General features: G+C 41.1%; 1 protein-coding gene across 5 annotated transcripts in view; it reads right to left on the bottom strand.

Annotated features, from left to right (window-relative positions):
- Fras1 (Fraser extracellular matrix complex subunit 1) overlaps window positions 1-17,319 on the bottom strand; it is a 423,435-nt gene that overhangs the window by 13,270 nt on the left and 392,846 nt on the right. For all 5 annotated transcript variants that reach the window (XM_048364092.1, XM_048364090.1, XM_048364089.1 and 2 more), the window contains 7 exons: window positions 15,703-15,890; window positions 13,875-14,150; window positions 10,637-10,869; window positions 8,594-8,754; window positions 5,207-5,421; window positions 2,023-2,173; window positions 400-507 (listed from right to left, as the gene is read on the bottom strand). In XM_048364092.1, the coding sequence (XP_048220049.1) occupies window positions 400-507; window positions 2,023-2,173; window positions 5,207-5,421; window positions 8,594-8,754; window positions 10,637-10,869; window positions 13,875-14,150; window positions 15,703-15,890 (1,332 nt within the window). The remainder of the gene's footprint in view (window positions 1-399; window positions 508-2,022; window positions 2,174-5,206; window positions 5,422-8,593; window positions 8,755-10,636; window positions 10,870-13,874; window positions 14,151-15,702; window positions 15,891-17,319) is intronic.

The raw sequence follows: 17,319 nt of genomic DNA on the forward strand, positions 1-17,319 counted from the left end.
AAACAATCAATTTATGAAGAACTTACTTCCATTTTATATTAGTAAGTATAAAAGAAATATAATGAAACATTAAAAATAATGGACTTTATTTTTGTCAGTCATGGGGCTTGAACTCTGGGCCTGGACACTGTCTCTGAGCTCTTCAGCTCAAGGATAGTTCTCTACCACTTGAGCCATGGTGCCACATCCAGCTTTCTGGTGGTTAACTGGAGGTAAGAGTCTCATGGACTTTCCTGCCTGGACTGACTTTGAACCATGATCCTCATATCTCAGCCTCCTGAGTAACTAGGATTACAGGCATGAGCCACTGGTACCCAGCTATAAAGGACATTCTATTCAAATGTTTCTTTATGTTTAAAACGTTTCTTAACAAAATTTTGGGGGTAAACACTTGATTACCTCGGAATTTGGCATGGGTTTTGAATTCAATAACGAGACGACCATCCTCCCGAATGTAGATTCTTATTATCTGGAGTCTTGCAGAGAGCACACTGTCTGTCTGGATCCCTGGACAGACAACCACATATAAAACACTCAGGTTAGAGCACAGAGAAAACTTCTACATACAGAATTTATCTCAGGGACATCTCTAAGTACAGCTGTACATTTATTTGAATGTGATGTAAAAGGAAATCTATATATCTAATGAACAGACTCTCTAGAGATAGTTACCAATCTCTGGTCTTTATTTTTACAGGTCCACAGTTCCTGACATGGACTCTTTAGACATGTAGGTACCACATGGTTCCAATGTAAGTCAATAGCTCATAAAAGAACAGATCTAAAACTTCAAGCATCAATCTTTGCACCAAGTTGTGGTTACAGCACAACTGCTTCATACTGCATTTTTGTTTCCTTAATAGAGTAGTAAGTAAATCTTGAAGGCTACACAGTACTCAAACCCATAGAGAATGAAAGGGAATGTTGTAAAAGTTTGGCTGTATAGACATGATATGAGTAAGCTATGCCTTTAATAAAGGTAATTGTTGTCAGGCATTGGTTCAGAATGACCAACAACAAAGTGTAACCAAGAGAGGAGAAAAACAAGTTAAAATAAAAACAAAAAGCAAGGAACTAAATGACCTAGAAGGGAAAACTTAAAGTTGAAAATTTTCCCATGAGAAATATAAAGCAAATAAGTAGGGTACAAGTCATTGGATAGAAGGAAGAAGATATTTTCAATTACTAAGATAAAGGTCTTGAAGTCTTTATGGTGTCTCTCCCTCAGATACAGTGTATTGCCCCAGTGAGGGAGAAGGGGAAGTTAAGAGGATTTTAGGTCAGGCTGAAGTTCAGGATAAACGAGAAAAGCAAACAAAAATGATCAAAAGAAAGAAAGAAAAAAGCAAGTTCCACTAGAATGAGCAGGAGAGAGAGAGCAAAGGAGTTTCAAGATGCATTTCTATGACAGTAGTGGGTAGGGTGGGTGCTATTAATAAGCAGGAGTGAAGTAAGTACTTCTAGCAGCCTTGGGGCCTCAGGTCAGCCATTTGGAACTCCTTCCTCTGGGGGTTCAGTAACACAGACAAGACCCAGAAAAGACCATCTTAAAGAGTTAGCATCATTAAGGAAACTCCATTTTGAGAATCAACAAAAGCCATAACTATATCAAATGACTGATGTAGACTATTTGACACAACCCACTTAAGTGTTTTTTCATATTTTTCTATTTTCATGTGTTTTATTTGAAGATCTCTTTGTTTTTTAAGCAAGCAGAGCCATACTATTTCTTAACTAGGTTGAACTGAACTTGATTCCAAAGAACATGAACGCCCCAAATCCCTACTGGCAATCTGGGCCCATGACTTGCCCTTGGCTCTCACTCTCTTCGGGCTCTCAAGCATGAGCCTGAAGACATTGTTCCCAAGAAGGAACAATAGATCTGCACCTTTTTCAGACTCAAGAGGCCCTTCCCTAGCTTTCTATAAGATAACAGGAATGCAACTTCTGTCATAAGTCTCTACATATGTGTTTAGGTTTGACTGAGGGTGAGGTAGGAATAGTTGAGATGTCTGTGCATACCTGTTCTCCAGAGAACTGTATCATAGAAGAAGGAGAATTCCATCTCAGTGTGATGTTCCAAGGAGGCCCAGCCCCTGGGGGCTGTCACATAGATGTAGGACACATACAGAGGCACATGTACCGTCAAGAAGGACTGAGCGGAATCCCTCACCTGCCAAGGAAACAGTGTGCAAGGAAACAGGTTTATTCCAGCCTGGGCATACAAAATGGCCTCTTACCATTCACTCACCTGTTAATCATGAGAGAATGATTAATCGAGAGTCATACTCACATTTTATTTTATTTTTAAATTTTTATTATTGTTATTATTATTAATAATAATAATTCTAGTGCCAGTATTGGGGCTTGAACTCTGCCTAGGCACTATTCCTCAGCTTTTTCACTCAAGGCTTATACAGATCTATCAGTTGAGGCATAGCTCCACTTTCAGCTTTTTGGTGGTTAGAGATAAGAGCCTCATCGCCTTTGTTGCCTGGGCTGGCTTTGAACCACAATCTTCACATCTCAGCTTCCTAAGGAGGTTAGAATTACAGGCAGGAGTCCTCAGCACCCAGCCTATGCTTTACTTTAAAAAAAAAAAATCAAGAAGGTAGAAAGTGGTCAAAATAGTTCTTGATCACATAGTGATCTGCAAAGGCTTTTCGGAGGACACTCTTGAAACATCACTTATGATGTGAGAATTAGCTGTACTTTTACTCTTCAGTTGCTAGAAGCCTGAGCTGAAATGTAAAGCAGCACAGTTACTCCCATTGAATCAACCTGGTGACAGTGGGACTCTCCATTCAGTCCATCTGCCCTCTGCCAATCATTTATCAGTAACCTGTAGAGAAGGCCGATTGCCTGCAATGGGGAAGATAACTAAGGTGGACCTGAGATAAACACTCACAACTGGGCCGCTTCAGTGAACACTCTCACCTCTTGCTCTAAGCAAAGGCCACCAAATTTGGCAATCATCAACAGACAGCTCAGAGTTGCAAGTACATGGACAACTTCCTCATCTGTACAATGCTTTAGAAACAATTTTGAAAAGGAAGCACATCGCACTTCCAAGATAACACTACTTTTTAAGGGGCTTCCTGTTACTGGTAATGATTTGGACCCAAAACGTTTTTACTGTACAGTGAACAAAACTTGGATGGGAAGGTAATACAATTCTAGCAAAGCTTCCATGGTGAGACTGGGTATGTGTGTGAGTGGAGAAGTTGGCTTATTCACTTAAAAAGTGTTTTATAATCTTCCCCTCCATAAATTTCTTTTATAACAAAAAAGCTAAATTAGTTTAATTTAATACAGAAATGTATGAACTAGAACTTGGTTCTCGATTTGGTATTTTTCTGACATACTAGTAGCTATGATGATGATAATGATGATGATGTAAGATTTGAAAAAAATGGCCAGTCTACCAACCCCATTTTGCATTGGTTAACTTTGAGATAAGGCCTGTCTGCGTGCCCACGGCCATCATGAGCTGTTATCCTCACATTTCTACAGTGAAAAGCCACTATACCAAGTCACTGGGCTTCCCTCATTGCTTCAGATGACAGATGTTTCATGAGCCCAGTCATTGGTTGAGAAAGAAACTCTGGCTAACTGGAATTGCATCCCCTGATCTCTGCCTTTCAAGTAGCTAACATACAGGCTTGAATCACAGAACCTGGCTGACTGAATTACTTTTAAAGAAATAGATAACAATGAAACACTTCAATGTATGTATTTTTTCTGTGTTGATTTTAAAATAGGCCACAATGAAGGCTACTGAAATTGTTTTGAGAAGGGGAGAAGGGAAGTAGGGAATCTGCTAGAGGAGGTATGATAGGAAGACATCATAAATGTGTAGAAATGAAATAACGGAATATTCCTCTCTATAACTAGTGTAAGCTAATAAAAATGTGAAAAAATAGAAAAAAAACTTAAAAAAAAACCCTTGGTTGTAGTCTTTTGGATTTGTAAGCATATACTAAATATAAAAAAAAAACCAATTCAACACTTCAGGCAAAAGCATGAAGAGAGACTACTGACTTGAGAGGCTAGTTTTGCATTTTCCAGTGACTGTGGGTTATATAACTATAAAAAAAAAACCTAACAAGCCCTAAGACAGCATTAAAATTCAATTCAGTAGAGGGCAGTAGTGTACAAAATAAGAAGCAACAGAACAGAGGCACACAAAGCAAATAACAAACTTTAGCCAAAATGATTATGTCTCTTTACAAGCTTTCTACTTTAGAAACATTAAATTTGATTTGAAATGAAGAACAGACACCTAAAAATTTAATGGAAGTGCTCAAAAATGGGATGGACTTGTTTGAGAATTAATTTCTCCATGAGGATGGATGTGTTCCATCTCAGTAGCCCATTAATGTAACTGCCCTCTTATAACTCTTTCTACCAAACGTTGTTACCATTTCTAATGTGTGTGGCACACACACACACAGACACATACATATGCATATAGACATATGTATGTGTGTACATGTAAATGTATGCATATAAGTGAATGTGTATGTATATGCCTATACATGTGTGCATATTAATGTATACATGTATGTACACATATATGTGTATAATTCTATTATATGTTATATGCTATAATATGCAATATTATATTACTATTATAATACATGATAATACACAAATACCTATGTGCATGTATATATTTTCCAGGTATTGCTTGTTTATGTAAATATTAAGTAAAAATATTTTAAGCAGTTATTTTTCCATAGTACTTGGGACAACAGTATCCTTCTTGTCCTTAAAAAGACAACGTCTTACCACTTGCCATTCCAGTTCATTTCCCCAACTGAGGAAGAGAATGCATCCACTGTACATCTATCTACAGGTTATTACTATAATCCTACAACCCAATAATCCTACCATTAAATTTTTCTGGCTTTCCAAAATACACAGAGGGAAAAGCATATATATCCAGAGAAGTGAAAAGTAGTTTTTATATAAATGACTGTGACAGACAATAATTATTTTCCACATTAACTCAGTTTAGAGAATGTTAGGTGCTCTATCCAAAGGCTACCAAGGTAGCCTTCAGCTACCTTGACTCCTTTAGTCAGCTGACTCAGTTGTGGACACACAGCACCAGCTGAGGTGTCTCAGGAGCAAACAGAGCTGGGAATAGCACTCATGCACACAGAGCCCCCGATGAGCCCCAGATGAACCCGCAGAGCCCCACCTGGAAGTCTGCAGTCACTGAGCCTCCGCAGACATCGATCAACTCTGTCATGTCATAATAGGCATCAAAGGTCCAAACGCAGCTCTTCAGGTTCAGGTGTTTGTAGAGCTGGATGGTCTTTGGCTCTCGCACAGTGGGGTCAAACTGGAAGGGGCGGTCATAGCCAGGCCCCAGGGCAGTGTTGTCGTAGACCACATCGTCCAGGAACCCTGCCTCTGCCAGGTGGGAAAGAACAAGGAATAGTAATTCAGTCTGTGGATGTCTAGGAGTTGTGGAGGAGAGTGGGCCCATATTTTTGACAATAAAAGAATTCTGTTTATATGAGACAATCCATGGAGCAACCAGGGCTCCCAGTTCACAGTGAGAACACAGAAGAACTTGTGAAGTTGATCTGCTTATGGCTAGGATTAAGTGGATGACTCCAAGGACACACACACCAAGAAGAAAAGAAAAATAATACCGCGAATGAAGAAGACAGAATTCAAAATCCAGTTGTAGCCCTGCCTGTACATTTCGTTTGGTGTTTTATGCTTTAAAATCAGTCAGTTTGATGAAATAGATTTACTATAGGATTATGCATTGATAATTTTTTCAAAGCTCCTGTGGCTTGAACTCGGGCCTAGGTGCAGTCCCTGAGTGTTTCTGCTCAAGGCTAGCACTCTACCACTGCGCCACAGCTCTACTACCGGCTGTTGAGTAATTGGAGAGAATAATTTTATGGAATTTGTGTCACCTGGCTGGCTTTAAACAATGATTCTAGATCTCAACCTCTCAAGTAGTTAGGATTACAGGTGTGAGCCACTGTTGGGGATTCAGCTTGGCCTTGAAGGGGGAAGGGCGATGAGAGCGATCCCGATCCTGAGACACCGCCCTTCCCCCAGCCCTGGGGCAGTGTGGAAGTTAGCCACACCTATCTCCTTCTGGGTCCCAAACCAGAAGGAGTAGCTTTGAGACCAGCCCCCCAACTTCTCGCCAGTGAGCACATGTGCCCCCCTTTTCGCGGGCTTTGCCCAAAGGGCGGGACTATGGGAAGTGACGTTAGCCCATGAGGGGGTCCTAGGACAAGCTCGCCGGCCTATAGCCAGTTCCTGGTCGATCACCCCATATAACTGTTAACCCCTCCCTTTATTAAACCAGAACCCCCCTTGAGGGTTCTCCGAGAAGTCCATGCGCCCCTGTCTTCCTTGGGAATGGGGAGGGGGCAGGACTTCTCGCGACCACATGCTACTGAGGCTGCCCGTGGCCTCCGCTCCCGCAGTTAATTCCTACTGGCCAGGGGAATGCGGTGAGAGTGGCAGAGGACCACACACGGAAGAGGCAGAGAAGCCCAGGACCCCCACGTGGATGGGAGGTAGAGCGAAGCCCGGCAAGCCACCAACACCCAGTTGATAATTTTCTTTCCTTTTTTTTTTGGCCAGGCATGGGGCTATAAACCCAAGGCATGGGTGTTGTCCTTGAGCTTTTTCACTCGAGGCTAGAGCTCTACCACTTGAGGCACAACTCCACTTCTGGTTTTTTGTTGGTTAATTAGAGATAAGAATCCCATGGACTTTCCTGCCCAAGTTGGCTTTGAGTGATTCACAGATCTCAGCCTCCTGAGAAGCTAGGACAGTTGTGAAATTATTTTTTAAGGCCAATTAAAAAATTACTTTTATGGAATGCTAACAAGCCAACCACAGACTCCCTCCTCCTTTCCCTTCTTCCCATAGTTTTTAAAGTCCCATAGAAAACAAAAAATCTTAATGAGTAAATAGCTCACTAATGATGCTTGAATAAACTTCATCTGCTACAGGCAAAATGTATTGAATCAAATGCTGCCAAGCAAGTGAACTGTTCTAAATTAAAAGAGACCTCTGTGCAGCACACAGCTGAATACTGATGCAGGCTTATAATATTTGGGTAAAAGTTCTATAGTACTAAAAATGACAGTAGTATCAGAACGAGTTAATGCAGTGCTGGGCAAGACGGTATATGAGGCAGAGATAAGATGATTTTGAGTTTGAGGCTAAACTGGACTACATAGTGAGACTGTCAACAAGAGGAGGGAGAGCAGAGAGAGAAAGGGAGAGAGAGTTAGAGAGACAGAGACAGACACAGAGACAGAGAGAGACAGTGAGAGACAGAGAGAAACAGAGAGAGACAGAGACAGAGACTGAGAGAGAGACAGAGAAGCATTAATGTATTTTCTTGAGTGCCTGACAGCAGCAACCAGCCCTTTGTCACACAAAAGCCAGGTACTCAATTGACCTGCAATGAGTTTAATTGTTTTCAAGTAGGGATAGGCACAATGGTTCCATCTTTAAGCACATTTCTTCTACTAGCTATATATTTGGATCAATTAAATTTTCGTGTGTGGTTTAATGATTTAAGAGTGGTTTGCATTCAACTAATCCTGCTATTTGAAGACCGTCACTACTAGAAATGATGCTTAGTGAACATGAAAGAGCATATGAATATATTTCTGTCTTCTGTTAAATGATTCATCAGCTGTGAAAGGAGGAAATACGCATTTCATGTGCACTTGCTCAGGTAAATGGAAATGGACAGGATTCTTTTGTAAAGTAAAATGTCTGCTGTGGTGAACACAGAGATGGGCCGCCTTGGCTGTCAGCTCTGTCCTCTTTATCAGTTGCAGTGGCTCAACCCAACATCGTGCCCTTGCTGTGGTGGGCCAAATCCATTGGCTAAGGGAAATGGGCTATAAAAGTTTGGCCATTTGGACAGAAAGTAGGACAAATATCTCCAGAGATTCTTGCTTTGTGGACTTGGAATTTCCCTTCTCTGCCTGTTCAGTCCTACTTCCTTCCCTTTAATAAATACTGATCAATAAAAAACATCTTGCACCTCAATTCCCTCTCAGCCCCTGATTCCAGAGAATCTATACTTAAACATCTATATCTCTGAAATTCACCTTTCTAAAGAGGTTACTGTCCTAGGACTTCGGAGTACAAATCCAAAAATCTCTCTCTAAGGGAAGGAAGGAACTAAAATCCACCATGGTGGTAATTTAAAAACATATTGCCATTGAGTCCTCTCCCTGGTTGGTAGTAATAGTTATCTTCATGTTACAGAAAAGAAAAAATCAGCTCAGAAATTTCCAGCTATTTTTGTTCAGTTGTGTAAAAGTGAAATGAAGATCTGAATCTACGTCAGTGAGATTCCAAAGTCCTTAATTTGTTTTCTCTATTTATTTCATTGTTTGAACTTCCAAGCTTGAATGAAACTGAAGTAAGCACTGGTAAGAATAAAGCTGGAAAACATTAACTCTTTCTCTCTCTCTCTCTCTCTCTCTCTCTCTCTCTCTCTCTCTCTCTCTCTCTCTCTCTTCTTCCCACTTAGCTCCAAGGAGTTGGCATGGGAAAATCAGTTATGAAAATCACTTCTCACCTGAGATGCCTCGCAGGTCCTGGGTGGTGACTAAATTGGAGCAGACGTGCTGATGTCTGTAGATTGACTCTGACAATAGGAAATGCAGGTTGTGCAGTGGCATGGTAGAAATCAAAGGCAGCATTCCATCTTGGTGTGGGATTTGCACTGAAATGTGTATTCTAAGAGAAAGTGTAGAAATAAGGGTTTAACTTATGCTATCATCAGTCTAAATGGGCATTCCTTTTTCATTACAACTTTGTCTTCAAGTATGCATTTAGCATTCCCCTTTGCAGAAGCTTCCACGGAGGAATTCTATCTGAACATGAAGGTGTGGAAGTCCACGCACAGGCGTTTGTTTTCTTCCTAAGAGAGACTCAAGCCTGACAGGGATGAGGAATCAAAGACTTTTTTTTCTTTTCTGTACAAGGAAAGATACCGTCACCACCACAAATTACTTTAAGGCTCTCTTAAGCTAAATGGAAACTTTGCATCATCAGGAGCGAAGGCTGGGTTCCTAATGCAGGCACTTCCTCCTGCTTTATCTCATGGAATACCTGTGAAGGTTGAGAAGATTGACATTTGTTTGAGTTTAAAAAATCATTGCAATTTTCAACTCCAAGGCCATCTCCTCACCCAGCCATGTATTACAAATTGCAATATTACACTGCTCACACGGTCTCTTCCAAATTAAAAATAGGGACCTCTCTCCTCTCTCCCTTTAAATTCCTTCAACACCTGTAGCCAGCCCTTGCTAGGCTGTCTGAGCACATACTCCTCCTCTACATTCCTCAGCAGCAGAGAAGCTTTTGCACCAGGAAATCTGTAGCTTGTTTATATTGGCTGTGATTGCTTGTATGTTCTGAGACCACTTATGTTGCCTCCCCACTATGAGGACAAGGACCATTTCCTTCATTTCTTTTATTTCTTCAGTACATACTGTATACAATTCTGAATAAAATATGAACTTAATAAATACTGGTAAAGACAAAACAGAGTTGTACTTATGCGTTGCATTTGTTGTTTAAATTTCTGGCATGTTTATTGAGGGTATGTTCTGTATATAGCTCATGACCATAACTAAAGAGACATGTTTTTAAGAGGAAATCAAATCTGTGGTACAAAAAGGGTGGCCCTTTTCCTAGAAAGGAGTCAGTAGTGCCATGGTACTTGTTATTGCACTTTAAATAAATTTTATTCTGCTTGAAAAGAGGTATTTGCATATTTTTGGAACCGCAATCAAGTCTGTGGGGTTTAAAAAAATTTTTTTTTGCAGTGCTGGCAATCAGATCTAGGCCATGTATGTGATAAGTAAGCATTCTACACTGAACTACACCCAACTATCCTGTTTTTGTTTTCCATACAAATGAGCCATTTTCTCTGATTTTAAAATTAGACTATTTTATATTCTATAAATATGTATGACATACAATTATTCTCTTTTGTTATGCACAAACCAAAGTATCCATCTCCTAAGAAAATTGTGGTGGCACAAGAAAAAAATAAGTCTAGTGACTTATAGTTTAAACTTTAGTTTATTACTCATTAGTTTTGCAGACATTCAGCAAATGTCTGGAAGTACTGATCTGGAGTACTGATCTGGGAAAAAGAGATGCAAAATAAATAATCACAGTCTCTTCCCTTAAGGTTTTACCACCCACCACGTGGACAGAGAGATTGAGTGATAATAATGCTCTGAAAACGGCACCGATGGGGGTCAGAGGAGCTTCTAAATTAATTCAGGGATGATGCAAATAGTCTTAGAGGAGATGCTATGATCTAGGTATGGTGGGACAAGAGAACTTAACTACAGAAGGTGATCAAAAGTGGGGGCAGGTTAAACATGCAACTATGAAGCTATTAGGAAATCACATGTGATTCTTAGTGGGCAGACTGGCAAGCAAAAATATCAAGGAAGAAACGGGTCTGGGGAAAATAGGCAAGGGCCAGACCTTTATGGATCACAGAAGAAATTATTTTTCTAACGCATTAATTATCACTACAGATCTGCCTCTCCCCCACCTGGGAAACAAGTAAAGGACACAGGAGGTTCACCTGCCTGACCTGTTTGGATGCTCCTTGTGTTTGACATCCAGGTATTTCAAGGTTGCAATGAAGGACTGGGCCTGGAAGCCTCTTGCTGTCCCAGCCACCACTGGGGTGTGGCAGATAGCACTGTCTGTTCCAATGGTGACAATGTTGCTCCGTAAAGGGGTCCCTGCATGGCCCACTTTGTCCACAGCCTTGGCCACACAACGCACATGGAACCTCCGACTGAAGTAAATGCTATCTAGAACCTATGGAAAGAATAAAACTCTTCAGGGGTATGGACCATATAAACAGATCCTTACACCGTATTGATAAATGATATGACACAGTAAGCCACTGGCATAAAATAACCAGTGAAGGCCATCCATCCATCCACTCACCTACCTACACACCCACCGCTCTACCTTTTCACTCATTCATGGTGTAATCATTGACTTCCCACTATGAACCAGGCAATGAGTACTCCCCAAATGAGGGAAAGACAGAAAATGACCTAGTTGACAAGCAACAAGTACCCAGAGAAGACTGATTGCCATTAAGTGTGTTACCCTTGTTCTGTGAGTGAGGCTCAACAGATGATCCAACTGTTTTCCCACACATTCCAGCAAGACTGCTTTGCCTCCAAGGCACTGTGTCTGAGAGGATGGTGAGTCCTCTAAGGCCTGGACATACGCAGCCGCAATCCCTTCACCTAAAACATCTCTAGACCTTTCACTAGTGATTTTCTTGGCTTGGAATTAACTCTTTGAGAATAGATGGGAGCAGAAGAAGCTGTGTTGTCCTGTTAATGATGCCATCAACTTAAAATCCCAGCTTGTAGAACCTAATTATCCTCCAAAGAAATGTGAAACGTGAACACTTCTTCTTCTTCTTCTTTTTTTTTTTTTGCCAGTCCTGGGCCTTGGACTCAGGCCCTGGCTTCTTTTTGCTCAAGGCTAGCACTCTGCCACTTGAGCCACAGCGCCACTTCTGGCTTTTTCTATATATGTGGTGCTGGGGAATCGATCCCCGGTCTTCATGTATACAAGTCAAGCTCTCTTGCCACTAGGCCATATTCCCAGCCCCTGAACATTTCTTATTATTTGATTATTTCTTATTATTTGATCAGCAGCTTTTCTCTTCTTCCTTTCTAGAAATCCTCCCAGTTCCAATGGAGGGGGAGGACAGGGATTTAAGCTCTTAGTTGCTGATCTCTTTGGTGTGAAATCCAGTGCCATGGTATTGGCTTCCATGCATGTCAGGCAGTGAGCAGAGATGCCTGGATGGAATGAAGAGAGGCTTCCTCCATAGGCGTCCTTATTTCTCTTTCCTTCTGCTCCCTCTCACTGCCAGGATCACAGGTCACAGCATGCAGACTTGAGGCTGAGAACTTGGCCTCTAACACCTCCTGATTACTGAAGGTCTATCTCCAGATTGCTTCACATTTCCACACACACAGAAGCAACAGGAGGACTTTACTCAGCTTATGCAGAGGTGACATAGATCACCTGGGCCCTTTAGGGGATATGTGCATAAACACAGGGAAGTACAGAACAAGAAAAATTAATTAGCAGTTCTATCTGCTTTACATCTTCCACAGAGTAATCATAAGAACCTATAACTGCTTTCCACAAAAACAGTTTTCACTGAAGTCCATTAAAAATTAAAATTTTTCCATTAAATTTCCTAAATTAGCTGTCACTTCCTTATTTATTTATTTACATATAGAATTCGTCCAGAAAAGATTGAGATAAAATATAATTCATAAGCAAAGGGTATTAAATAAATAACAAAATAAATGAAGATAAACTAAAAGGAAGTGCCGTGTCAGTGGCTCATGCCTGTAATCCCAGCTACTCAGGAAGTTGAGATACAAGGATTGTGGTTTGTAGTCAGCCCCACAAGAAAGGCTGTGAGACTCTTATCTCCAATTAACCACCATAAAAACCAAGGGGCACTGTGGCTCCAAGTGGGAGAATGCCAACCTTGAGCAAAATTACTTAGGAACATTGCCTTGGCCCTGAGTTCAAGTCCCATGATTGACAGAAGGAAAAAAAAAAAGCAAGGAAACTGGGGTAAATGATATTAGTCTATAACTTATAAACTCTACCTCTAAAGTGATAGTCATGAATTTAGAACCTGTAAGAAATGTACCTTTGGTTCAAAAATACAAATATGGTTTTGTTGAACATGGAAGTAGATACTTGGAAAACAGCAAGTTATTAAGTCTTGTGATTTTAGCTTTTTAATAATACAGAAGAAGATTTAAATTTGATCTAAGTTAAATCCCCAAAGAATCGAATCTTGTTTTTTTGAGTAAGTTGTGCACAATGGACCTGTGCAATCTGTTCTGTCACAAGCACCCCCTCCCTGTCTAGCAGCTTCCCTCTTGCTCTTATCCCCTCCAGCTTAACACAGTGGAAACAAACTGTGGATTGAGGAGGGAAATAGCAGAAGTCTGTCTGAATGAAAACTTTGATTCCCCAAAATAGTCAGCAAAGTAATTTCACTCCACCATCCCCGAACATTTACTAGGTGTCAGATTCTATGTTGAACTTGCATCTCAACTGCTTTCTCATCACTTCTGAAAGAGAACCTCATTGGGGCAATGCCTGGTAGTCATGTTGTGGCCTATGCCTTACGCTTGGTGAACATCACTGCTCATTGTCTCTGATGAGAAGTGGGGTCTGGGCCTGGTCTCCCAGCTCTTTCAGGGCAGCAATATTCCTAGAAACCTTTTCCGTGACCTTCCCAAGGGCTTTGCAAAATGAGGCCTTCAAAAACAATTCCACCCTTCTGCTTAAAAATTAGTCACCACTAATTTAAATATCCCATACTCAAACACTGAATGATTAAAAACCTGTGAAAAAGGAGTAGTGATCACTTAATGAATCTTGAACTTATTTTGAACTACACTCTTGAACTTATTTTTTTCACTTAAAGATCACATTTTTCAGTCACCTTGTAAAAATGGCTTAGAAGAAACAGTATTCACAGACCAGGAGACTGAGACGCAGGAGACCAAGTAAACAACATCATGCAGATAAAAACAGACAGAATGAGAATTTGTGAACAGATCTTGGCTGGCTACTAGTATACCTAGTATACCACACTACTTTTCCTAACATGTAGAATGTAAGTGATTATGTGAGTACCTGCTTATCATTTTATTTCAAGTACCCTGTGTGGACTTGAATGAACTTGACAGAGTCAAAGCAACAGAGAACAATGGCTGGTTCTCCCCCTTCCTAGCCAGACCCAGGCCACACCTTACCATGTGGTTCACACTGGTGAACGGTGTGTTGTCTGAGATGGTCTCAAAGGGAGACCGGGCTCCATTGCCATCCGTGGGGGAGGCCACTTCCCAGCTGAATTGCACAGAGCTCTGGTTGATACCGGCCTCACTGCAACGCTCCTTCATGACAGTATACCTGGGGAAGTGGGGGTCACAGGGCGTGACACAGACCAGTGGGTAGCCTGGAGAGGGGGCCTTCTTGACTCCTTCCTTGCTAACCTCTTCCACATGGTCATAGTCAGCCAGTGTGACAACCTGGAAAAAGGTAGCAAAGGTTCAGGCTGGGAGGGCTATCAGCAAGATCACAGAACCAAAGGTCCCTTCCCCACAGGCTTTCCAGTTCTCTTTCCCTCTAGGGATTTTTAAAACTACAACAGAAGCTATTATAGGTCTTTACAGGCATCCTGAAGAGATTCTGCACACATTTAGGGGTCAAGGAGATTACCCTAAAAGTTTTATTGTCCTGTGTCCCTAAATCAGAGCCTCTCATGTGAAAAATACACGTTATGAATGGCAAAGCTAATTTAAAGTTGTATTAATTTGTCTGTGGCAAATGCTTGCATATTTTGCAATATGAGAATAAATACATACTGCTTTCCAGAGTGGTTGAATCAGCATACCTTCCCACCAACAGTGTAGTAGCATTCCCTTTGGGCCACATCCCCGCCACACCTACTATTGTTTGTTTTCTTGATAATAACCATTCTAACTGGGGTGAGGTGCAACCTCAATGTGGTTTTGATCTACATTTCTTTGATGGTCAGAGATGCTGAACATTTCCTATTGGCTATTCTTATTTCCTCTCTAGGAAAGTCTCTTTTTAATTCTTTAGACCACTTATTAATGGGGTGGTTATTTCTTTGAGGATTTTTTTTTATTGAGGGGTTTAATTTTTGAGCTCTATGTATATATTTCATATAAGGTCCTTGTCTGTTGTATAGCTAGTGAAGATCTCCCAGTCTGTGGGCTTTCTATTTTTCTTGCTAGCTATGTTCTTTGAGTGAAGGAGAAGGTAACAATGTTGAACAAGAAATATACTCATTACTTTACTTATGTAACTGTAACCCCTCTGTACATCACCTTTACAATAAAATAAAAGTAAAAATTTAAAAAAATAAATACAAATAGTGTCTCTCTTTTATGATCAAATGAGGGATATGTTTCCAAATAATCTCTTTGATGCATAAGAGACTGGTTAGGGGTGGTTATTATACTTGTAACTGCTTTACTGGTATGGGTTGAATTTCCTCCCACAACCCCCAGACATTTCCTCTTCATTGTGTAACATCAGTGCATTTGTTCTGTTCATCCCAAACTAAGAAATGTAGAAGCATTGAATTCTGTGTGAGCATTAGTATGAATGATAGCAAACAGGGTAATGTTCCTTTCTTACCCTTCCAAGTCCCAGGAAAACAGAAAGATGGTAAACTCCATTGTACTTTTCCTTTATCAGACAAGCATACCATGATGGTTTGGTCCCACTCTTGCATCAGAATGCTATTTCTCACACTTTGCACTATTGACATGTGTGACAACTAATTCCTTTGTTGGGGACTGTCATGTATACTGTAGGGTGTAACTAGCAGTCTCCCTGGCTTCTACCTATACATCCAGTGTGACTTTTGTGGCTAACCAAAGTGTCCCCAGACATTACCAACTGTTCTCTGGAGAGGAGGAGAGGGGCCCTTTTCTCTGGTTGAGTCTGCTGAGTTAGAAGAGCAAAGAACACAAGAGACTTCCTCTGCTCTCAAGGTCTTATCCACCACTCTTAATAGAAGTGGCAAATCCTGTGGGTCAACCAACTCACAATGGGCGGTGCTGGCAATATGAGGCTTCCTGCTGCCTCTTGGTCTAGAATTGTCACTGTAGCAGTGGTTACATCCCCAAGCACTGCTTCCACTGGGTCATCTGGGCCAAGGACTAGAGAGAAAGACTCGTGCCATTCACGGTCTTCATTGGATAAGATCTCCACTTTAAAAAAGATATGGTCCACACCTGCACCAAGGACAGAACAAAGAAAGAGCGAAGACCTTGTTAGGAACATATTCAAGAAAGTGCATGTGGGCCCTGCTTAGATGTCATGTTAAAATATACCCCTTCTTTTTAGAGGTTTTCTCTAAATGCCATGACTACCAATCACCCCAGTCCCATGTCATGTGAGGAACCTGTTTTATAGACCAAATTCCACCTTCTTTAGAGGCTCAGTACTACAGATTTACTATTCAACACCATATGAGGATTAATGGCCCCTGCCTGACACTGGCTGGCAGGAGTAAAAATCTATGATCCGAAATATACTTCATCCTGGGTAGAAGAGTATTTTTTCCTTTTTAATTTTTCTTTCTCGTTTACACTTATGCATGAGTTCCTGTGTGTCTGTGAGTGCTTGCACACAGATATCCTTCAAAGCTGTCTATCTCCTGAGAAGCGAAAGCTCAAAGGACACCTACCAGGGTTTGATTCTGCAAAGAACAATAGCATTGGAGGCTGGATGGGAAGGATTTTAACCTTCTGAGGCTTTTAGACTTTCTCTATTCTTAAATAATTATCTCAAAATACATACATCCCTGGTAATAAGTAAGGACCTTCATCCTTGCCTACCAACATCTAGGCTAGGGTGCATCTGGACCTTTGTTATTCCCAGATTCCAAAACACAAGAAGATAAGGGCAAGATCACTGAAGTGTGTGTGTGTGTGTGGGGGGGGGGGGGGTTTCCTTGTGCAGATGTGGAAGAGAGACTCTAACTCTTCAGCCAAAATCAGTTGCACACACATGGAATGGAGCTATTTATACCTCCAGTGCTGGCAGAGGTCTATTCTGAACCTCAAGCATCTGTGTCACTTTCTCCATCCACCTTAATGTCCACTGCAGGTCACGTCACTAGTGGTGTTGAGATATACAATACTCTTTCACTTTATACTGCTCTAGAAAATTCCATGAAAACCCCTAGCCCACAAATCAACCCTTTCCCTGACTGGTCACTTTTCCCAAATTATAGGAAGAACAGAGGAAGAGCAAGTTGTGACCTGATTCTCATCTTTCTTTCTTCTGCAACATGTTTCTTTTTCTCTGTGGGATAAACTTTTATGGAAGGAATACAACAGGATATCTTGCCTGCGAGTAGATGTGCAGCACTTTTGCCTTCCACACTTGAAGGATCTATGCACAGTGCTTTGCAATCTCTGCTAAGTGATGTGTGTGTATGTGTGTGTGTGTGCATGTGTGTGTGTATAAGTGCATGTGTGCATGTGTTGGGGGGAGAGGGCAAAGTATTGCTATCATCCAACCAAGACACAGGATAACAAAAATCCCCTTTAATAAATCAAGTGCCCAGAATGTTCCAATGTTAGGGACCTTTTTCTTTCTGTGCAATTTTGGCTAATTAAGAAGCTTCTCTGCAATTTCAAGGGTGTGTGCTTAATA

This window comes from Perognathus longimembris, chromosome 16 (assembly GCF_023159225.1).
Source record: "Perognathus longimembris pacificus isolate PPM17 chromosome 16, ASM2315922v1, whole genome shotgun sequence".
Classification (NCBI taxonomy): Eukaryota; Metazoa; Chordata; class Mammalia; order Rodentia; family Heteromyidae; genus Perognathus; species Perognathus longimembris.